General features: G+C 34.4%; 1 protein-coding gene across 7 annotated transcripts in view; it reads right to left on the bottom strand.

Moving 5' to 3' along the window:
* The window catches only part of IPO5 (importin 5), a 115,225-nt gene that overhangs the window by 30,043 nt on the left and 60,643 nt on the right, over positions 1–24,539 (bottom strand). For 6 of the 7 annotated variants that reach the window (XM_031958576.1, XM_031958580.1, XM_031958574.1 and 3 more), the window contains 6 exons: positions 23,805–23,907; positions 15,278–15,358; positions 8,629–8,821; positions 5,565–5,667; positions 4,382–4,478; positions 4,017–4,121 (listed from right to left, as the gene is read on the bottom strand). In XM_031958576.1, coding sequence (XP_031814436.1) covers positions 4,017–4,121; positions 4,382–4,478; positions 5,565–5,667; positions 8,629–8,821; positions 15,278–15,358; positions 23,805–23,903 — 678 coding nt within the window. In that variant the 5' untranslated portion in view covers positions 23,904–23,907. Of the gene's footprint in view, positions 1–4,016; positions 4,122–4,381; positions 4,479–5,564; positions 5,668–8,628; positions 8,822–15,277; positions 15,359–23,804; positions 23,908–24,539 lie in introns of those variants that run through there. The other variant, XM_031958573.1, reaches the window with a different exon arrangement.

Below are 24,539 nucleotides of genomic sequence, written 5' to 3'. Positions count from 1 at the left end.
CATGCATTTTTGATTTCTTTCACAAGCTAATTTGTACAATATTTCAGAGTCTGATTCTTTTTGTACAGCAAAATAACGTTTTGGTCATGTATACTTATTGTGTATCTAATTTATATTTTAATGTACTTAACATATACTGATCATCCTGCCATCTGGGGGAGGGGGTGGAGGGTAAGAGGTGAAAAAATGGAACAAGAGGTTTGGCAATTGTTAATACTGTAAAGTTAACCATGCATATATCCTGTAAATAAAAGGCTATTAAAAAAAAAAAAAAGTAACTGGTGTTTTAGAATAATGTCCTACACACTAATAAGCAGCAAAAAAAAAAAATCCTAATTGCTTCCAGTGACCAAAATACACACTCTGGAATATCTTCTAACTTGCTTTTGACATCTGTGCTTTTTGTTTGTGCTTTCATAATGGGAAATATATATGTTGAGACACTGTAATGTAAAGAATGCTGGGTTTGCAGTCTTAAGACATAGGTTCGAATATAAATTCTACTGCATCTTGTGAGTTGTTAGGCAGGCCAGTAAATCTTTCTGTTTTTTGTCTTCCTTATCTGTAAAAGGAGGGAACTGGTCTAAAGTACCAGTAAGATCTCTTCTTCCAAATCTATGATCCTGTGTCCAAAGAAATAAACTTAAAAAAAATATATACTGTACTATTTAATAACAGAAAAATTATATTTGTTAAACTCATAAGAAAGGAATTAAAAGGAAACATTTTGTAAAAAATTAAAGAATCTGAAATGGCTTAAATAGAATTTGAAAATGTCTATAAGTCTCTAATACCTATTAAAGTTCTGATTGATTTGTTATAGATTAACACTTTTATTATATGAAGATATGAAGACTCCACAATGATGTCTGAAGTTGTCAGAAGATACATAGAATATATGTTATACATTCCCTTATTTTAAAAAAGCCCAGATTTGTCTAGTTTTAGGCTTGCTATGACACTTCTAATTAAAAATATCCAGTAACTTTTATGAGTTCTGTCCATTAAATTCCCCTCCATACATTAAATCTTCAAAATGATTAATTTTTTTTCTGGGCAGAGACATTTTTTTGTACAATTCTAATCAAAGGCAGCAATTATTTAAACACCAATTTAGATATCTGCTCTAAAATCTGAAACCTTTTAGTTAGATGCTATGCAATTAAATAACAGTCATATTTTACTACATTTATGCTTATTCCTAAGACCTTTTTAAGCTGCCTCCTTTAATAGCTGACATTTATATATAGTGGCTTTTGAGATATATACAAGTGCTCTGCATAAGCAAAGACTTCTCAAAAATCCCTAGAGAGGATTTTCATAGATGAGTTAATAACTAAGGTTCAGAGAGGTTAACTGTCTTGTTCATAGTCTTACATTTGGTACTTGAAACAAGATATAAAACAAAGTCTTTCCAGTCTCCAACTCTGGTACTCTTTGAAGAACATGGAACAAGGGTCAAATAAAAAAAAAAAAAAAAAAAAAAATTTTAAATCATTACCAGTGTTACCTCTCATGGTCAATTTAACTGTCATTTGTGGCATACTTTATTCTTGTCCATATATTGTACTTTCTATAGTTGGGACTTTTTAAGAATATCAGGGATCACAAATTTAAATTTATTTTTATACATATACTTATTGGAAAATTGATACAATATTCATGGTGATCCACATTGTGAAATTTGATACATTATTCATGGTTATTAACATTGTAAAATAACTTTTTGTCTTTCATAGAATTAACTAGGTTAATTCTTAAATTTCGTTATCAATCCTACACCAAGACACTAATATGTAGATTCTTTCAAGTGTTATAATCTATCTTGTCCATACCCACATGTATTCCTATATATACTTTACCAATTTGACATCCCAAGAGTAGATTTCAACCAGGATTATCAGCATTGTATTTCAAACATAAAAGGTGACAATGATTTTAGTCATTCCACTTTATTAACAGAACTTCAATGACTTAGTCAACACAGTACACTGTACACTTTTATTTGCAGAACAACTCAACTATTACCCACTTTGGGGGAAAAAAATTTAAAAGCATTTAATCAGTTTACATTTAATACTTTGTAAAAAAAAAATTATGTAAACTCAGTTTAACTTTAAATGTAAACTATAAAGATAACATTAATCTATAGTAATTATCCTTTAGTACTTGTTTTTGGGCACTTTACCTTAAATTGGAAGGATGTTATATGGTAAACGAAAATATTTTCTGCTAAACTCTGTTGCCAATAATTTTAGCAGTAAATCTTTTTCCCCCTCTATCAGGCAGGGGGGATTTCCAGTTTCAACTCTCCAAACCGATGTTACTTTTGGCTTCCATGTCTTTCCCCTTGGCAAGGAAACATGGTGGTAACTGGCTTTGAAGCTAAGTATTAGCTAGTGCATGGTTTGTTCTGGACAAATCCTTAAAGTGAAATCTTACTTTTATAGGAAATGATAATAAACAAGGTCAGTATACGTATGATGTTCCTTATTTTTGAGCCTTAAGTGTTACCTCAAGAATTCATTTGAGTTTCAAGTTGAATTTCTGGCAATTTTTTGTAGTATATTCTCATATTTGTACCTTTTTAAAAAGGCGATGATAATTTTGGGCACTCTACAAATAGTGTGCACATCTGGTTCATACTTGGCATTATTTCTGAATCAATAACCAAGTGATTCTTGTTTGTTTCATCTGTGGAGGTGATCGTCATATCACATTCTGTTTAAAAGAGTTTGTTAACTAGCTGCACAAAATCCTACTATAATATTTAGTTGTCATGTAGAGATGACATGAGATTCTTAAATACTATGTCCTCAAAAATTCAGACAAGTTCTATTACACTTGAAAGAATCTGCATATAAGTGTCTTGGTATAGATAACAAAATTTAAGAATTAGCCTAGTTAATTCTATGAAGGACAAAAAGTTATTTCACAATGTTGATGACCCATGAATAATGTATCAAATTTCACAATGTGGATCACCATGAATGTGTCAATTTTCCAATAAGTATATGTATAAAAATAAATTTGTGACCCTGATATTCTTAAAAAGTCCCAACTATGGAAAGCACAAACAGGTTGGCTACTATATGATGTTTTCTGGCTATGACAATCTAATAGACAAAGAAATTTAAAATTTCTTATACTTCCACTTTGCCTCCCTCACCTCCCCACAACCATACTTCATAAATAGTGATAGTGGAATGATAATAAAGGAGGCAGTTAAGTATAAAGAAAGCACTTTTTAGTCAATTTAAATATTTATCAACTACTTGGTATCTTTAATGTAAATTTTCTATCCAATGAACTAGTTCAACTGAATTAAATCACTATTATCCCAAAAAATGAAGCTAGCAAAAAATCTTTGAGCAAAATGTTTAAGATTGTTCTTGTACATTACTAATTTATTATCTATCTCTCTTAAGGCCCCAGTTTATTATTTCATGAGCCTCTTGGTTATCCCAATTTATAGAATCCACTAGGTGAAGTGGGGACACCTCCATAAGTTGTGAATGCTGTATATTTTTGTTTATGTGTATATATATGTATGTATGTCCGCATCTACCAAAGAGGACAGAGCTCATACAACTTAACTAAGTTCAATGTGGACTTTGATATTTAGTCACTTCAGTGATAAGTTAGACACTGGGAAAAAAGTATAAAAAGGTATGGAAATAATATGGCTCAGGTTTAAAAAGCTTTATGCTTCTATGCAATGATTACCATATCTTTTTGAATACTGGTCCAAAAAAAAGCAACTTAGAACTAACAATTACATTTAATTAAGATCTGTCTATATAATGTTTATATACATAACAATACATATATCTATATGTGTGTATTATATATACATATATATCCTTTCATTCTGTAGAAATAAAAGCACCCTGACTATATCCTAAACTTGGAATATTTAAAACTCCACAAGACACATTTTATAAGAAACAGAGCTGTATAATTAAAACAAAAAAAAAGTAGACAGTAGTATCCTTAAGGGCTACATTTTTTCTTACCTGTAAGATTCCAGGTAACAAGTCAGCAAAGTGTTTGAGTAATGCAACATTATGCTCATTTGCAAGCACAAATGCAGCTGCAGCTCTTGCAGATAATGTCCTGATCTGCAAAGAGTCAAAACAGTGTGGATCAGGAAAAATAACATTCTTTTGTGCTGTAAATTCAAATTCTCCAAAACAGGATTCTGTTGTGTAAGCTTCCCTTTTACTCTATTTTACTAATGAATCTTAGTTGCTGGTTTATTTGGAAATGAAAATACTATATTATATTTATATGTATACATTTGCTAAATTTTTATTACTGCTGGATGTGTGTGTGTGTGTGTATGTTTGCCAAATTTTAAAGATATATGAATTTTTATTACCGCTGGATGTTCCTGGTCTTGCATACACTGAACCAACATCCGTTTGATGACATCCAAATAATGTTGTTGTTGATTTCCAAAAATTCCAGGAAAGTTCCTAAAATTGTTATAAAAAAACATAAAATAACTATGTCTTCATGTCAATATTGGCTCAAATTATCTCTTGATGAGTACCATTGACTTACTATATAATTTTGGTCTAGGGTGGAAAATGTAAGCAAAGGTAATACCACAAAGGTGGAGCCTTAGGCCAGCCCAGGGCCCTTTCTCCCTGCTGTTTTTACCCTTTGTCATCACTTTGGTTCCTAGTTGGAAGCCACTTTTGGTTTAAGAGATCAATAGAAATAGTGATCAAATCTGAAGCAGGAATGATGACTGGGGAAGGGGCTTTTAAATATTTGGTCCTACTCCCAGCAATTCAGGGTATTTGAAGTTGTTCTATATTCAATCAATGAAAAATTGAATGTACACATTAATGTTTGAGGACAGGTGGTTGAAATAATACAACAGATTAACAACAGGCTTATCAGATACCTACATTTCTCTTCTTTTTAAATGTTTAATTGAAAGTAAAAGTATACTTTAGTGAACATAGATCATGTTTCTTGGTGTGCTAATCAATCACATCTTAACTATAACCAGGAATGAAAATAACCCTGGATGAAAATTATTATGTAATGGAGATAAGTACCCCTAATGTATCATTTGTATATACATATATGTCAAACATATTTTTGGAAAGGAGGGGAGAAGAAAGTATTTTTTCTTAAATTGGGATACTATACTTTTAAAAAACCTGGATATACAGAAAGGCACATAATGGAAAGTACTTCTTGATACTACTGCCATAGCAGTAAAGAGAAAGACTAATTTGATATATTTGAGTCCCTAATTACAGAGAAAAGCAAGATAATTCCATTTATGATTATTAGAAAAAACAGAGGTCTGGTCTATAGAAAGCATAACATATATCTAAGACATTACTATCTACCTTTAATACAAAATGTAACAGCATTTAAATGTATGTGTATATGTAGATATACATGCACACACTCAACAGTATTTTAAATATCATAAAAAGTTGAACAATTAAGTTCAGAGCTCTTACAGAGAGCTGAAACAAATACTAAATGTTTTATTTTCTTCCAAAAAATTACATCAATAACTAAATCCATGAATATACCAGAAAATGTGAAGGGCAGCTTCCCGCAGTCCCACATTTTGAGAACTGACTGAATCAAAAAGGAACTTCAGACCTTCTGGCCACTGGTTATTGCCATCCTCATCTGGAAGCAGAGAAATTTAGGTAGTAAATGTATAAGTAGACTTAAAAACTGAAGTTTCTTAAAGGGTGACTCCTCATTTAGGAAAAAAAAAAAATGAAGTCTATTTAATAGTAGGATAATAATTTCAGAAAGATAAGTTTAATTGATCAAAAAGGGTCAACTCATGTGTTTCACTATTACTAAATATGTAGGTACCAAAATGTTGCTCTTAAATATAACTAAAATTTAATAGCATTTTTTAAAAAAGTCATAAAAATCTGAATTTTAATTTTTACTATCATTTTCACTTAGACTCAAAACTATTTTAATTTCTTTTATAATTTATTGCAAATTTTATAGTTTAATAGCACAAAGAGAATTTTATTTCTAAGGTGACTTTTCATCAACTCATAGGGTTTTTTAAAGCCAACCTTTCTTACTTTGTAAGATATTTTCAATTTAAGGATCCATTGAAGTATATACATTCATATCCATACATACTCTTTAGTTGAAATCCACATAAAAATTTGAGTGTATAGGTAAGAAATTCCATTTTGGGGATGTGAATGATGCAGTAGTTTCAAATAACTAAATTTCAATTAAATCAACCTCAAGTAAAAAAAACTCCATCATGAGTCCAAAGTTAAAAGAATCTGCTCCAAAGTACTTTTAAAACTCAATTTTGAAGGGAATGAATTACAAAAGTGATTCTAATTAATAATATATTGGATTATCAATTGTACTTTATAGATCTGTTCTCTTCATATCAAGTCTTCCAATCTTCATGTCAAGGACCCTGAAAAGTTCATGTATCACCTAAATGATACAAATTCTCCCAGTTTAAAAAAAAAAATTAATATTTAAGTAAACGAGAAAATTGCAAAGGTTCAAGAAAAAAGAATTATGACGGATTCAAAATAAGAGTTGACTTATAAATGGGCTGCATTCTAAAGGTTCTTTTACAAGTTGGTTATTTGGAATTTAGAATAATTTTTATATTATTAGTTATAATTAATTATATTAGTTCTCTACTATTAAAAGTCTATTAAAAAACAGTATGCACTGAACGATAGTAGAAAATAAGTGTTGTTACACTTAGAAATAAAGGGGTACCCTTTTCTAAATCCTAGAAAATGTCATGGATCGCCACTGCATTTGTATTAGAATCCATCAACTAAGAAATAATGTAAATTTAGTGTATTATAAATTTTTTGTTGCTCTTAAATGTAACAGGTCCTTTATAAATTATAAAGGACCAGTAAAAAGGCATTTGAGAAATTCAATGGGCAAAAGACTTCATATTGTTTAATGTAGCTGCTTTAAAAAAAAAATTGTTTTAAAATACTGAGTTATTATATTGAGTCATTAATTTCTTTTCATTGTTTATTGGTTTTTTTTTTTTTTTTTTTTTTTAGCTGAGGCAATTGGATTTAAGTGATTTGCCCAGGAAGTGTTCAATGTCTGAGGCCAGATTTGAACTCAGGTACTCCTGACTTCAGGGCTGGTGCTCTATCCATTACACCAAATAGTTGCCCCATTACTTTCTTTTCTAGAACTAAATAAAGATCAGAAAATGTACTAAGGAATGACAGCTCTTGAAATAATTTTATATTTAAATATATATAAATTTATATTTAAATAAATATAAATTTATATCATATATTTTATATATATGAAATAATAGTAGTTCCCAGGGAATTCTCTGAAGACTGAGAACCACTAGTCTAGAAGTTGATGGCTAGAGTTATGCCTGTTTTTATGTCAAAATTCATGCTGTTCTTCCCAGATATAGGTATACTCCCTAATACTATTCCTTTGCATTTTGGCTAATAGGAGGATTGTTTTAGATTTATAAATGGAAGGAAGAGAAGTGTCCTGGGACAATGAAAGAGACTTTACAAGAAAATGTCTATGTGAAAAAGACTGCTCTCTGAATTAGCCAAGTTGTGAAGAATGTAAACTGGAGAGAAAGGATCCTTTTGAGACAGTTAATGGGGAAGTAATTTGTGGTGAGGCCATGGACCCTAAAAGGGCAAAGCAGAGTATGTAACTTGTGTACTCTTTCCACAACACTAATATAGCTGCTTCAAAGTAACACTGGCACTGAGGTTCAAAAAGGGTCAGTGATTTATCCATACCCATGGCTGAACAACTAGTATCAAGAGATGGGACTTGAACTCTGTTGTTGCCTTTCTCTGTATTTTAAAAGTACACTACTCGGTATCCAAATTAAAATCAATTTCACTGAACTCACTAAAGCTTAGTTTATCAGCATTTAAATATGATGGATTAGAGGGAAATGAAACTGAAACACAATGTGTAAGCTCTTTAAAGCTAAATAAGAGGATGTGGCTAAACAGTGATTTCTGTCAGATTCAAAAGCATTTATTTTTATAATGGAATGAGGGAACTAGTAAAGATCAGACAAAAATAATTCAAAAAACTTGGCAACTTGTGGCTTCAATTTTATCTGGTGTGAATTTTCAGACATTAGATATATCTGTAATTCAAATCTCGAAAGATTCCAATATCCCAGATCAAGTTATTTAAAAAATGAACTGCCATTTTGTATTTTTCACAGCTTCACTGGCAGAATTAATACACTTTTACTATTGGTTTGCCAGTACTTCTAAATTTTGCCACAATATAAGGATAAAACATTGACATGACTGTTGAAGTGATTTTTTCCCTTAAATACAAAGTGAGTTAAATGTTAAATATTAAGTGGCCTTACAAAAAGAGGTAAACTGATCTTATTAAGCACATCTGCATATACATTAGCTGATGCATAATTTATTGCCAATCACACAAAATCTGAAATTATAATTATTGTATAAGGAGAAGCATAATATGTACACTTGAGAGATTATTCAAAAAATTTCACAACAGTCCTCATAAGCAAACCAGGAACTTCACTCCAAAAGAAACTTAGGGAATAATATATGTAAGTTTTCTATTTCTGCATTTTCATTTCACACTTACCTATTAAATTCCTGGCCAGCTCAGCAGCAATATCACAGACTTTTTTCCTCATGCTAGACTGTGTTTCCATCTGAATAATTAAAAGTAGTTCAGTTTTGATGGCACTCTGAACATCAGAAGGAAGAGTTGGATAGACTTCCTCAAAAGCAGAGGACAAAAGACGTCGTAGGAGGACAGCAGCCATTTGTCTAGCCTAAAACAGAAAACAAATTTCATTATCTTGTGTATTCTGGAAAAAAAAAAAATTCTAAGTTAATTACATTCCACACTCATTAATATATACATTTCAATTTTCAGTAGTAGATTTTTACAGTTTATCAGAAAATTCCTCTTCCCTCGATATGATACTCCTAGCCCCTACAAATGAATTTAAGATTTATCAAAGTTTTCCATCTGTTTTTGTTCACTCATAATAGAATTTGAACCAACACTTGTCTTTCATCACTATGGAAAACCACTAAATGATGTTCCTTTTAAATTCATCTTTTCACATTAAACATAGTTCTTCAGCCCTTGCCCATCATTCTGCATGACTGCCCTTTGACAAAGTAGTTTGGGGGAATGCTTTCAAGTCATTTTATTCCTTAACTAAGATCTACACAAATGAGCACACTATGGAAGCACCTTTGGTTTTCCATTTCTAATAACTCTTCCATTTGGGAGTATTTTCTCTTTCAAGGACATGCTTAGGTGCGGTTAAATCCTTTATGAAGCTTCTCTTATTCCACTTGTTATAAATAAGCTCTTAGCAACAAACTATTCAGACTTTTCTTATGAACTTAAACCTTACATTCCAGTTATCAGTGTTATCCTTCCCCCTCTCCAAAATAGATTTCTAAATCCAAGGTTTAGTACTATTTTTTATTTCATCTGTAATCTCAACATCTAGGCACAACATTATCCTCATGTAAGTAAGCTTAATATTTATCAAATTCAATGGGAATTTTCAGGCCAGCTTTACTATAAAACTTTAGATATTTTATGTTATGTTTAAAAATCCCTAGAGTAAACCATCCGAGACTTTGGATTCCAAATAAGGACTTTCTGTTAAAATACTCACTAACACCTTAGATTTTTAATCCTGCTTAAGATTCAAGTATCTTAAGATTTAAATTACTATAAATATATCATTAAGTGTTTTACTATAGGTTTTTTAGAATTTTATAATCCATAATTAAACCTCTTTTAGCTAAAAGAAGCTAAACTCAAAAATTAGTCCAATATCTCCTTGTTTTAACCTTAAAACAATATCCTAATTTTTCAAATAAGCCAGACAGAACTTTCACACTAACATTTTATGCATGCTCTTAGAGTAACAAATGACCCAATACTACTAAAACTCCATTTTCCAATGTCTAGCACATAGTAAATACTTTAAAAAGTTTTTTCTTCCTTTTTCTTTGCTTTCTTACCATAAGAAAAAAAATTCCAGACCATATAATAATCTATCCTTCCAGATTTGGTGCTTTTCTTGGCCTTCCTTTCATATACTATGAACTTTCTAGTTCTCATCCATGTTGTTTGACTGTTAAGGAAATTAGTTCACACAGAGGATAGAGCACTGAACCTGAGGTGAGGAAAACCTAAATTCGAATCCTATCCCAGACACTTACTAGCTCAGTGACACCATAGAGGAAAGTTACTTAATCTCTCTCAGCTTCAGTATCCTGACTCATAAAATAGGAATAATAATAGCACTTACTTCCAGAGATGGTGTGATGATTAAATGAAATACTATTTGTAAAGTGTTTTTGCAAAATTTAATAGAGCTATATAAACATTAGGTCATTACTAGAGTTAAGAATTTTATCATCAAATTTAGATCCAATTCAATCTTCCCAAAAATCTTGTTTTTAGATCAATTCATTAACTTAAGCTTAACTTATTTAAGAGTTTATTAAAAATATTCTAAATATTAACTCCTGTCCTCAGAGGCCCCAGAAACAGGCACTTTATTAGTCTTTCTATCTATAAACCTACTATCTTAGGCACAGTACCTGGCACACAGAAGGCACTTGTTGATTGATATAACTACTTGCAACTTCTTTGTGAAACCTACATGATGGTTCCATCTATTAAGTGGCTTCATTAGAACACAAGATCCTCCAAGTAATGTTTTCTTGAGGATGTGAAATACCCTGATTCATCTTTGTCTCAAACCTCAAGATACTTAACAGGCCATAACTTTATTAAGTTATGGTCAAATTAGACTAATATGAATATCAAAACACTTCAACTTCTCTGCTACCTTAAAAAATAAAAACACTAAGAAACTTTAAATGTTTTTATTTTTAATAAAGAAAATGTTTTCCATCTATATATTTTTGTTCACTTACAGTAAAATCAGGACACTGTCCTTTCACAATTATGGAAAACTACTAAATAACACTCCTTTTAAAGGATATGTAAGAACAATAGTAAAAACAGGAGGGGAAAGTTTTCTAATATTTTGCCAAGACATCTAGTTATTTCCTATCAACCAAACAGGCTCTTAAACGTTTCAAATCCAAATTATACCAGAATTATTGATGCCGCACATATATATGTTGGTAAAAACAACTTTTATATCCTAGTTCCCAAATTTTGATTTGTAGTAATATTTTCATACTGATAGTTGTTTTTAAACAGATTCTGGATGTTTTAAGACATGCCTAAAGAATCTACCACAATTCCAATTTATAGAGAAAATAGCTGTTTTCACATGGAGAACAAATACTTCAAATTTAGGCATAATGAACAACATTCTCCGTGTAGCCCCCATTGCAATGTTTCACAACAGAATACCTACCCTCTGAGGACAGACATGTTTTTATCTTTGTACTCTCTAGGACCTAAAACTTTGCCAAGCCTACTGAAGGTTCTTAAAGGTTACTGAAAAATCACTCATGATCACCAGGTCAAGAACTTTAAGGGGCTCATAAAAGACTATTTAGTCTAACGCTCCCTAAACTTTATAGGTGAGGAAACTAAGTCCTAGAGGGCTTAAGTCCAAAATCTCACTGATATGTTGCAGAAGTGAGATTTGAACTGAAGCTCACATAATATCACAATTTATTTTGTAAAAGTATAATTTATGTAATTATTAGCAAATATTTAAAAATCAACTTGAATGCAGGGAACTCACTATACTCTAAAATGCCAATGTTTAATTTTTACAGGCTAAGACCTATTCTAGAAATATATGCAAAAAAAGGTAACTGATGAACCAGACCCCATAGAAAATGAACTCTCATTATGTGCAGGGCAAAATTTTTTCATACAATCAAAATGTTTTAAAGCAACCCTAAAAGTGTTCACTAAATTGATGAACACTTAAGAAATATATGGCCCATGTAATACTAACATGGAAGGAGAAACAAAGGAGACAAGAATATAGGAGAAAGAATATTGGACTCTAAGTTAGAAAACTAGACCACAAGTGCTAGTTTGATGCTTTCTAGCTTACAACCGGTGAGTAAATCAAACTTTTCAAACCTCAGTTGCCTAAGATGAAAATATTTCTCTCTCACACACACTATTATTGTTTTTCATATTTCAGAAGAATACAAACAAATGACCCAAAAGGCCAATTAAGAGAGAGCTGTATTGAGTGTAAGTATGCTGCAGGTCACAATGACGAGTCAAGCATGAGAAATGCCATAATAAACATTGCTGTTAAGGCCAAGTAATGATCAGAAATAGGGAAAAGCCAGATGTCACTTTGAAAGTGAAGGATAAAGGACAATCATAGTTCAACTGTTATTCAGGTATTTACGAACACCCAGGAACAACAGAAGGCCTCCAGAGACAAAGACAGTGTTTAAGGACACACAGGGTGAGGCATGGATGATTGCTACCAGAAGAGGGCAGCATATCATACACAGATCCAATGAAACATCACTCAGTTCTGTTTTAACTTGACAGGTACATGTATTCCTTCAAAGGAAATTATGCAATAAAACTCACAGAAAATATGAGGGAAATGAGAGTTGGAGGACAGAGCTCAAAAACTTAGTAATACATGGCTGAAGGGGTGAAGGGTGAAGATGCTGTCCTCCTTCCTAACTCTCAGTGCTTACGGAACCAGAAGGTAAGACAATAAATGACACTTTACCTAGGAAAAACACTTTTAATTGTGGAAGCAGACTGCAGCTTGGGAGTGGCATTATTGCTGTTTTTCAAGGAAGAAACTGAGCAGAAGCAAATACAAAATTACGCTCAGATTGTTACCTAAGTTATGGCAAAATTGATCAATGAGGATAGCCATCATCCAAGTAACAACCCTTCCATGCCTTCTTATTCTATAAGGTTCTTTCTTTATCTTCTTTATAGCTATAAAACAAGGATCAAACCATTGGGGTATATGTGATCTTAATTTATTTGATATTTCTGGATTCGGCTTCATTTAGTTTGTAAAATGACCCAAATTCTATGATCTTGGGAGCACACATTTGATATTTTATCTTGACAATTTCTCAATGTCACCTAGAGTTTATATTAGATATTAAACAGCAAATCTAGACCACACATAGGACAGTTAAGCATCCAATCCTCTATGCAAAGAAAGAGCCATGTAGGTTATAATAAATCTAAAAGCCAGAGATAAGAAAAATGCACAAAAGAAATTCTATTTCGGGTAGTTGTGAAATAAATGCTAACAACCCCAATCTAGTCTAGCAAATAAAAGAGAAGACTAAACAAGTTAACCTGTAACTTTTTTGGGGGGAGGAGGGAACAGGAGGTGAGAACTGGAAACAAAGCTTAAGTGGTAAGGCAAGATATACCTATCTCAACATCTTTTGTCATTTATCTCCACCCCTAGCTACCACATTCAACATACTGGAAATAGAATGCATGAAAGTACAAAGTATGTTTTATAATACTTCCTAAAATGATATAACTATATATAATTAAAGGATCACCTTTAAATTGTGGCCTGGTAAAAGTGTGACTATATACTGAGGCAGAACCTTTAAGTCACATAAATATCAGTCCATTCTCCTTTTTTACTGGGAAGAGCAAAGGGAGGTAGAGAAATCCAAGCTGATCTCATCAATGCATGAAGTTCCCAATGAAAAAAACTAATGCTACAGATCAGCAGCTGCTTTGCAACATGTAGCTTGTTACATGTTAGGAAGTATAATACTTCCTAAAATGATATAACTACATATTTAATTAAAGGACAGCCTTTAAATTGTGGCCTGGTAAACATGTGACTACATTGTATATACTGAGGCAGAACCCTTAAGTCACACAAATACCATCAGTCCATTCTCCATTACTGGGAAAACCAAGCTGATTCTCCATCAGTGCATTAAGTTCCCAATGAAGTAAACTAATGCTACAGTGCTACAGATCAGCACCTGCTTTGCAACATGTAGCTTGCTCAGGACTACAGAGTCAGAGGTCAACCTTAATCCAGGTCTTCCATGCTCTTGGGCAACCTCTCTATCCATTACATTAACTTCCTTTCAAAGGTCACATAATAAAATTCATTTTATCTGTCCCATACAAGAAAAATGTTAGCTTTGAATGTCTCTACAAGTACATTCTGGAGCATTAAAAAACTGAGATAAGGGGCAGCTAGGTGGTGCAGTAGACAGAGCACCAGCCCTAAAGTCAGGAGGACCTGAATTCAAATCTGATCTCAGACACTTAACACTTCCTGGCTGTGTGACCCTGGGCAAATCATTTAAAAATCATTTAACTCTGACTGGAGAGGGGGAACTGAGACAAATTTAAAATCATTTGAGATGTCACATCTTTATTTCCTTTATGTCCTTTAACAAGAAACCATAACATTTTTTAATATTTCAATGTATTGTTTTAAGTAAAAAGATCACTATTTTAGTATACTTTCAAAATCTAGTTTAAAAATTCTTTTAATCCACTAATTTTGATAATTTTTTCCAGTAAACACTGAATTTCTTCTATTTTTTCATAACTGAAGATTTTACTTTTAGATAACTTTCCTTAAAGTCTCAAATACAGTATTTCTAAAAAGTATATTCCTTCAAATTGGGTTCTAATCTTAAAACCCAACTAATAATTAAAAAAAAAAAAAAAAAATAGAAGGCCTCCAACATCTTAGTAGCAAGATCAAGGGAGATGAGATATAATCCCAGGTTCTTGGACTCTGTTTTCACATACAAAACAGTCTGAAAGTAGTGATCTTTTTTTTATATTAAGTTTTTCTGATTTGTGAATATACCTCTCAAAATGGAAAATTTGAAAAATCATTAATGTTTGCTTTGTAACTAGAAACAAACACCTTTTGATGATTTAACAACATAGACACAGAATTCAAGATTTAATCAATTATTCAATCATATATTGAATAGCATAAGTAGTGTGATCTCAGTGGATTTTCAAAGAGAAGATGGGTTTCAGTTTCTAACTACAACTTACCTGGGGGTAAATATTCATATCCTGGATCTTAGTTTCTTCATTTGTAAACTGAGGGGCTGGATCAGATTTCTAAGACCTGTCCCAGGTCTATAACCCTTCTACATTTCAGTTTTCTCAGATTATACAATGAGGGGGTTGAATTATATTCTTTTAGGGTAGATTATATAATCTGTATATAAGCTCTTACTATAAGCTTTCTACTACTCCTGTAGTATAATTTAATTATTTTAGAGAATGAAGGAATTTTCAGGTGCTTTAATACCTCCTCAGCAGCAGTTGTATTTCTGATGGCTTGCAAGAGGAATGTGATCTTAGATTGTCCAGGGATATTCTCATAGGTTTCCTAAGAGGGGAAAAAAAAAAAAAAAAAAAATTAAGATTTAATATAAAAATTATCTCTCCTTAACCATTCCACTCTTCACCACGGTTTGCAACCTCATTTTTTCATTACCTCTTGCTCTTCCCTATTCAATCACTTGCCAAGTCTTGATTCTACACATCCTCCAAAATTTTCTCTATTCACATAGCCAACATAGTTCACCTTCATCATCTATGTTGCCTTGACTAGAATAGCCTCCTAATTAATCTTGTAATCCTTTTAAGTCCCCCACAGAATTGCTAATATTCTTACAGCACAAATTTGACCATGCAACTCCCTTTTTAAGAAAGCCCAAGTAAGTGGCTCTCTCTTGACCTCTAGGATAAAAACCAAGCTTCTGTTCTGCATTTAAAAACTTCCATAGTCTCACTCCAGCCTAGCTTTCCAGTCTTACCACAACCATGTCATTTCCCCTCACACTTTGTACAAATTGTCCCATGAATTTGGGAGCTTCAATTCGTTATTTATGTCTCTTTCCTCCAATTGTTAGCCCCACCCCTTATATTACTTTTAAGATTTTGTGAATATTTGGAATGTTTATCTTTCTACATAATGTCATTCTTTTCACCCATTAGAATGTACCTTTCTTGAAGGCAAGGGCTGTTTTCAATTTTTCTTTCACATACCAATAGCTAGCATTTATATAACATCTATTTTATATACCAGTTCTGTGTACTAAGTGCTTTATAAATATATCATTTGATCCTCAAAACCATCCTGGGAAGTAGTTGCTATTATCACCATTTTGCAGTTGAGAAAATCGAGGCAAACACAGTTGACAGCTAGTTAAATATCTGAAGCCAGATTCTTTAGGCAGAGTATATGGTTAGAAATTAGAAAATGCTGTTGATTAAAAGAATTACAGTTACAAAGAGTAGTATCACAGAAAGATATGCCTAGAAAATGAAGACTAGTTAACAGGCAGAGTTAGGATTTACTTAGGCATAACTCATTTTCTTTCTAGACCTCAGAGGTCCCTAGTATCTCTCATTGAGGAGTTAGTCAGTCAAGATACTCACAAGATGAGATGGTGATATGGATGAGATCTCTAAAAGAGGCTAATGACTCAAGAAAATACTTAGAAATAGATATGTTAATGCTTAAAGCATGGATATAAGACTGCATTAAGAAAAGGATGATATAGAATCAAAGTTAAAGGTACTTGTCAAGCATTCCCCTTCCCCCCATCTTTTCAATAAGTGACACATTTGTACTTGGGACACAATACCCAGAAATCTATGTTAAGAGATTTTAGTGCTTTAATTTTCTCCCTGCCATTTAACTCAATCACCTGTTGTCATCCCCCGCCCCCAAATCCTGTGTTGCCCAATCCCCCCTTCTTCCTGCATGCCTCTCCTCCCTACCTATCTCTTATACATCTTATTCTTTTTCAAGCCTGGCAGCCAAAATTTTTTAGTCCACTTCCAGTCTCTCACTCCCACTTCTTCTAATTCCTTTTCCTCCTCTCTCTGGGACTGGAGAGGGAGAATGAAAAACATAGATTGTAACAATGTTTCAAGGATGAGTTCCGAGGAGCCTTATGAGAAAACACTGACCTAGTTGGGTTGTTACTAACCTTTCAAGAGTAATGGGGAATTAAAAAAATTTTTTCCCCCGAAGCAAATGGGGTTAAGTAAGTTGCCCAGGGTCCTGCAGCTAGGAAGTGTTAAATATCTGAGACCAAATTTGAACTCAGGTCCTCCTGACTTCAGGGCTGGTCCTCTATCACTGCATCAACTAACTGCCCCTCACTTTTATTTTTTGAGGATATATAATACTGGTATATATGCAATACAAAATATTTTTAAAAATCAGTAACTTAAATGAAGTATTTTATTATTTACAACAACATCTACATAATTTAGCATACAAATGTCTGGCTTATAACTTTAGAATTAGATGGGATCTTAGAAATCACTTAAGCTAGCACTTTACAAATACAGAAACTGACTTCCTCAAAGTCACAAGAGAATATTAGAACCTGTAGGTTTTACAAGCATTAATACTTAGAACCTGTCTTTTTCCAAGTGTGATTTTGATAAATTTGATAATCACCAAAGTGATATTTCAACAAATCTATTTCTGCATACATATGGATATTAGGACCCTTTGCAATAATTGCATGATCCACAGGTGGGACCCATTAGTTCATCATCCTCCTTTTTTAGGATAAGCCTCATCTTCATGCCAATCTCTTCCCCAGAACAAGGCCATCCCCATAGAACGATCATTTCTTCTACATTCTCTAAACCAAAGATAACCCAAAATTGGTTTAAATTACTTAAGATCACTACAGAGCTATATCTGATGTAGAATCAGAAATCAGGATAGGAAACATCAAAACAATTTATCATTTTCTGAGCTACATATTCCACCAGAATGAAACTACAAAAAAATTTTTTCATGTAATTATCTACTATTCAAAAAATATGCCTCAAAATCAGAAGACTTAGAACTGATATGAAAACGAGTTCAAAGATACACCAATATTTAAATTGTGACAACTTCACATCTCACTTTTTTTTCCTCAAGATGTCAAATTCTTCCCCCCTAACTTTATTATCCACTTACCAACAATTATTTATTAATAGAAGGGAAGCATTACATTAATATGCCTTATGACTATACTGGCTCTTTAAGACTAAGCACTTTAGACCAAGGTAAAGTTTGCTGTTTGGCTGATAACTTTATAATAAAGTTATAATAATTATTATTTATAATATAAGTTTAGAAAGCACATATATTCTCTGGTTTGATCCTATATTCCAGTAAAACAAAGCAGATTAAGTATATCTCCATTTTGAGGTTTAGGAAACTTAAGCGACTTTCCCAAGATATTATTAAGTGAAGCTGTTGGTACCGGAATGGAAATCTGTCTCCTACTCCAGGACCTCTTTTCTCACAATTTAGTAGTCTGATTCTTTTCTTCCTTATGAGAAATATTCTCATATTTCTTGTTGGAGGAAAACTACTAAATGTGAGGGGTGTTATAGGAGTTTTGAAAAACTTAAACTCTTCTTTCGATAATGATAAATTCACAAATTCAAAATAATACTAATGACCACAGAATTTTATAGGAGCTGGTAAATGATGTTTGTACATCTCAAAAATCACACAAGTCAGGTATCGATAATTTTAAATTTAAAGGTAAAAATAAAATTTAAATATTCAGTGCATTTAAATCATATGGTTTATCTATCTGAACAGCTATATCTTGTTCTGAATGATCCTGAACTTTTGTAGCAAATTTGTAAGTATAATGATGTGAAGTCCTTAGAATCTTTAGACATTTGTGAATTTTTAAGATTCTTTAGGAATTTGTACTCGATATTAATGAATATAAAGTATAATGTATGAAAAACATGCAAACTCTCATCAGATAGAATGGGATGAGATACAGCAGGATGAAATGGAAAATGCATTAACTGAATTTAAAAGGCAGAACACTTTAGTTCAAATTCTAACTCTTAACAACTTAGCAATAATGAGGCTTCGGACCAGTCACTTCACATCTGAGTCTTAGTTTGTTCTTCTATAAAATTGACCATGATACAATATTCAGGGGTAAAAAATAAGAACTATGTGAATGGTATGCAACATTGGTATTTAAAAAAAAAAAAAAAAAAAGGTATCTATAAATCCTTTTCCCAGAAAGTTTTGGAAAATCTTTTATCTTTAATAATAGGCAATATCATCACCCACAAATCAAATTGAATTACAAAGATTAGGGCCAAAATGCTAGTCAGTAAAGCCTACCATATTTTAAAATTCCCAGAAACTCAATCTCTTTTCACCAGTCTCTAGGCCCTATGGAGGACGTTTGCATGGTATTTTATACCTATATTCATGCATAAGCCTTTAAAAAAAAAAATGCAAAATATCAAATTAAATTGTCTTCTAGATTTGCAGTAAATGGAGTATAGTCTTCTTAGAATATGGTTTCCACTATGAAATAGGATTCTTTTATTTTTTTGGCTCATGATATGTTCTTTACTTTGATTACCATAGTGATTATCAAATCAACTATAGGTAGTATTCATTACTTCTGGTTGGAATTTTCTTTCTGAGAAAAGAATGGTTTGGAAAGCTTAGATTAAAAAAAAAAAGGCAGACTACATTCTAGGGTCCCCAAATATGATAATCTAAACTTAGATGCTGAGGAAGCAGGAGAATTAAGTAAATTTACCATCTTGGGAAAAAGAAACACTTTGCCTTCAATAAAGAATTACCCATATTAATTTTTTTTCCTGACTTTAAAAAAAAAGTTCCATGTGAACAAATTTTCTAGGTACAGTAAAAAGTTAAAATTTTCAAGCCATGGTTAATAGGAGCTATCACCTATATTGATGATTTTATTGGTATAGATAGGAAACTCCCTCTACTATTTCATTTTTTCTGCAAACCTGTCTTAGAGAATTTCTGGGACACTTAGAAGTTAAGTGACTTACCCACAGTCACACAGCCAGTATATGTTGGAGAGGCAGTACTGAAACCAAGTATACTTGGCTTCTAATATGGTTCTCCTGATGCCACACAAAAAGGTAAATTTGCTTATTACCTTCAATTCATATTATGGTTATTAAAATAAGAAAGCACAGTAACTATAACAATAATATTAAGAGAATTTAAATGATCTCACGTTAGTTTACTTGCTTCAATTTTCTGGATCTTGGTCACTGTGGGTGAATCATTTCATTTCTCTGATCTGAGTTTCATTTTAAAAAATTAGGTTGACTGGATGGATCCCCCCCCCCCCAACCTCCCCCAGGTCATCCTGCAACTCTAGATTTGTGAACAGGTAATACTGTGAACAGTGATATTACAACCAAGCTTCTAGAGGGTCTAAAGACTAGCTCTGTATTTCAATAATCCAAGGACCTGTGGCTTCTTCCTTAATATGCCATTTATACCACTGATGAAGATTCAGACCTCTTGAACAATTCAGTAGATGGTCCTTTTTTTAGATTGCCCTGCAGCCAAATTGTGATGAATCTCCGAACTTAGCCATGCTGGTCTCTTTGGACAACAAACATAGAATAAGCCTATTATTGGAATCCTTTCAGTGCCAGGAGGACCTTCTAGAGCTTGCATTCCTCTGGCACAGACTTCTGGAATTAGGGGTCATTTATTTTATACACTATAAAGAAGTACATAGGTAGTTGTATATAAAACACATTATCATTATGCATGTTTTAATTTACCATTCAGTATAACTTTTTCAATAATAGGAAAACTAGTGTAGGTATTTACTAGGCATTTATCAGTACATAAATGCTGGCAAAGAAAATCCACCATTATTTTGGTCACATTTGATTCTGTCACTGTTAGAGGAAAGTATTTTTCTCTTTTTTCTAAAAGATGTTATTAAGTATTATTTAAAACAGTGAGTAGCAAAACGGGGGGGGCAAAAAACCAAACCTACTTCTATCTCTTCCTAAGACTATTAAGTAAATTGCTAGGGAGCTAGTCTCTCTTCCTTTCATCCAACCTCCATTGATATTAATGAAGTTTTTTTTTTTCCTTCTCCCAGGATCAAAGAGAACAAAACTTTCTGGGGAAAATGAAAAGGGACACTAAATCCACTCAGAAGAAAAACTCTGACTTTTAAGTTATACTAAGAATTCTAGAGATCATGAGTTTACATAGATCATTTTCTTTAATGAATACCCCGATTTTCAATTTGTTCTTTTTCACAACTATTTCATTATAATTTTTCTGTTTCTAAAAATTGGGAATATTTTATTTCTCCCCCAAACATCTAAAGATTCATTTTGGGAAGAAAGTGGAAAAAAGTTCTTATAAATTTTTGTCATTCTGAAGCTAAATTTTGCTTAAAAGAAAATTCACCAATATTGAAGAATTTTATGATACTGTCTCCTTTTTTTAAATACAAAGATAAAATATTAAAGCCTACTGATAAAAATGATTCACATAGTATATGCAGAGAACACAAGGAAACAACAATATCCACAATAAAAAGCAACATCTCACAACAAAATTTCCAAAATAGAATTTGTAATTTGATAAAAATGAAAGACATTTACTGTAGTCCATCACATCTGAACACAAAACAAGCTCCCTTCTTTAATAGTTTGACATTCATGTGTCAACAAAGTTAATTTTATTTAGATAATATATTACATGGACTTTTCCTAAATACCACTTCTTTAAGTTCAAAGATTTGTGAAAATATTTTATTATTTATCACATTAACCCACAGCAGCCAGTTATCTTGTTTGATTTATTAAGATGAATAGATTAAATCCAAAAGTTCAATTTTATGCAATATTAGCAATTTAGTCTTCCTATTACTAAAATTCAGATGTTGGCAGCTATTTAATATTAGTTTATGGTTACCAATTAAGTCTTATATATTATATATGTAATATGATATTTAACTTATAACTGACTTCTCATTGTGATAAAATCACCTTCAACCATTTTGCCAGTTAAAAAATTTATAGACACACAAATAAGGAGATAATCAATAGTCACAAGTGGAAAAAAAAAAACCCCAAACATCAGTGCCTGAGTCTTCATTATAAAACTAATGAGAACACTGCTTTTTCCCCCAATTGTTTCTTCAAAAAGAATGTGCTGAACTCACCAACAAAGTGATGCAAGTGATAAAGACCAAAGACAGCCACCAATAGGAATTCATGCTAAACAGACACTGGGATTTTAGTTCAATAGGAGAGAGATTCCCCACTAAGCTTGACAATAGAGATTTAAGCAACTGGAGGAATGAGAATTAACCTAGCTTACTAATTATAATACCATTCTTTGCTTTGCAAAAACAAGAAAAGTTCTACTTCAGAGTTAGCTGAGACAAAGTGTTTCATTTTGTTTTGAAAAAACAATCTGCTATCAAAAAACCTCATGGCAAAAGAAATAATTTTCTTTAAAATATTTTCCTCAAGAACCAAATTTCAGGCACTGAAATGATTTAAAAGAAAAAAAATTCTGAAGCCATAATTATGATTCCTATTCAAAATCACTGTGATTAAAGAAGACCACTCAATAATTCAAAGGGAGGGGGAAAGGAAAAGACAAGATGCCAAATACACTTTCCTGGTTATAGGTATATATAAAACAATTCTTTGGCTATGGTAACGCAAACAAAACAAATTCTTTGCTATGTGATAATATCTGCCACATAGTACAATAACACAAATCAGAAAAGCTTTTTTTCATTCCCCAGCTTCCAAAAAGTTTGGGCAAGGAAGTCCATTTGTAGGTAACCAAGATAAAATATATATATATATAAAACTGAAGATCATTTCTTTCAATCCGTTTCAGGCAACCAATCTGATGAAGCTGTGGATCAAATAGGCAGCAAGTACTCTAAAGACTAAACACTTTCTCTGTTCTTAAACGTGCTATTGGCCTTAGAATACAGAAAAAAATCCCCTAACTTCCCTCATGTGTCATAAAAATGAGAGCACATGGCTCCCTGGAGTCGGAGAAAATTTGCCAAAAAAAAAAAAAAGACATGATATATGAAAAGCTTGGCTGAGGACAGTTTTCAGAAAGGGAAGAGAATACTAGAGAGAGCAAACATCCTATTTCTCCCCCTCAGTTTAGGGAAAGGAGAGGAATAATTAGGAAAATGGGGCTAAAGGAGTCAGAATGGAACAGTGACAGCAGCAGGGAAAAAAAGCCAAGGGGGATGGATAAGGTGCGGAATGATAAAAGGACACTAAGTATCAGGTGGAAAAGAATGAGTGAGAGGAGAAATGGGACAGGCAGCAGCACGGGATTTGGTGGAATAGTGGGGGAGGGGGACAAAGGTGGAGACAAGCATGGACGGGGGAGGGGAAATCCCATTAGGAGAAAGCGGGAAAGGGGTATGGGGGCATGGGAAAGGTCAAACCGCGCAGGGGGGAGGGGAAGGGGATGATCCAAATCGGGTCCGGGTCCAACCTCCCCACCCCTATCTCCACTGGCAGGGTCGGGGCTCTCCTCTCTGACCCCCCAATCTATGCATGCATAACAACACCCGCGTACAAGGGTGGGGGGCGGGGAGGGGGTAACTGCCAAGGCAGGACAGGACCGGACCGGACTGGGCGGGGGGAGGGGAGCCTAGGCCGCCCCATCCCGCACCGAAGGGGCAGCGGGGGCCGGGGTGGTAAGTGCTAGGTGTCGGCCACCGAGGCCGCCGCGTCGGTTCCAGCTCCCACGTGGGCTGGGCCGGCCCGGTGCCTCCGTTCCGCCACCCAGCCTGCCTGGGCCCTGGTCAGGCCGGACAGCAGGATGGCGGCAGGAAGGGAAACGTGAGGCCAAGGGAAGGACCCGATTTGAGGCCCCCGGGCCAGGGTGAGGGGTGGCCGCCCACAGGGCCGACGATCGGGCCGGGGGGAGCCCGGAAGATAAGGGTCGGGTGGGGGGAGGGGGAGAGAGACTCAGTTACCTCCGCCTGTTTCCGCACCGCATTGTCGGGGCTGAGCAGGTTCCCCAGGAGCAGGTAAAACTGTTGCTGCTCGGCCGCCGCCGCCGCTGCCGCCGCCATTGCGCTGAGCGTGAGAGAGAGGGAGAGAGAGAGAGAGGAGGGGGAGAGAGACACGGAGCCGTGAGGCGGGAGCGCTCGCGGGCGGGGAGGGGGAGGGGACACGAGCTGCCGGCACCACCAGCAGCACCAGTACCAGCAGCAGCAGCAGCACCACCAGCAGCAGCAGCCGCGGCGGCGCTGGGGCACGGGAGAGGCGGGGCAAAGGGGAAAGCGGAGGAGGGGCGGGGCTCCGCGACCTCTCACCCCCGTCCCTCCCACCCCGCGGACACCGCCGCCAGCCTCTCATTGGTCCCAGCGGCCTGAGGCCGAGGCGGCCTTCTCCGCCGGCCCCGTTCCTATTGGCCGCGCACCCCACCGTCCTGCGATGGCGTCATTGGCCGCGCGGGCGGGGCCGCATTGGGGTTAGAGCCGGGAGGGGGAGTGATGGAGGTGGGAAGAAGAGCTTCGCGATCTCGGTATTGCCTGGCTTGTGCATCTAGGCTGAGCTGGGGCTGCGGGCAGGGGAGTGGGGTCAGTCCCTGGCACTGGCAGGCTCCAGCGAGCAAGCCTTAGCGCCGTGCGACATCCGCTTATCCTTTCCTCCCTCCTCCCCCTCCTCCACCGGGCCCAGGACTCCCAGGCCTGAGGACCGTGGCG

Source organism: Sarcophilus harrisii, chromosome 3 (genome assembly GCF_902635505.1).
Source record: "Sarcophilus harrisii chromosome 3, mSarHar1.11, whole genome shotgun sequence".
NCBI lineage: Eukaryota > Metazoa > Chordata > Mammalia > Dasyuromorphia > Dasyuridae > Sarcophilus > Sarcophilus harrisii.
The sequence above is the reverse complement of the archived record's forward strand: the minus strand, read 5'-3'. Positions and strand labels throughout refer to the sequence as shown.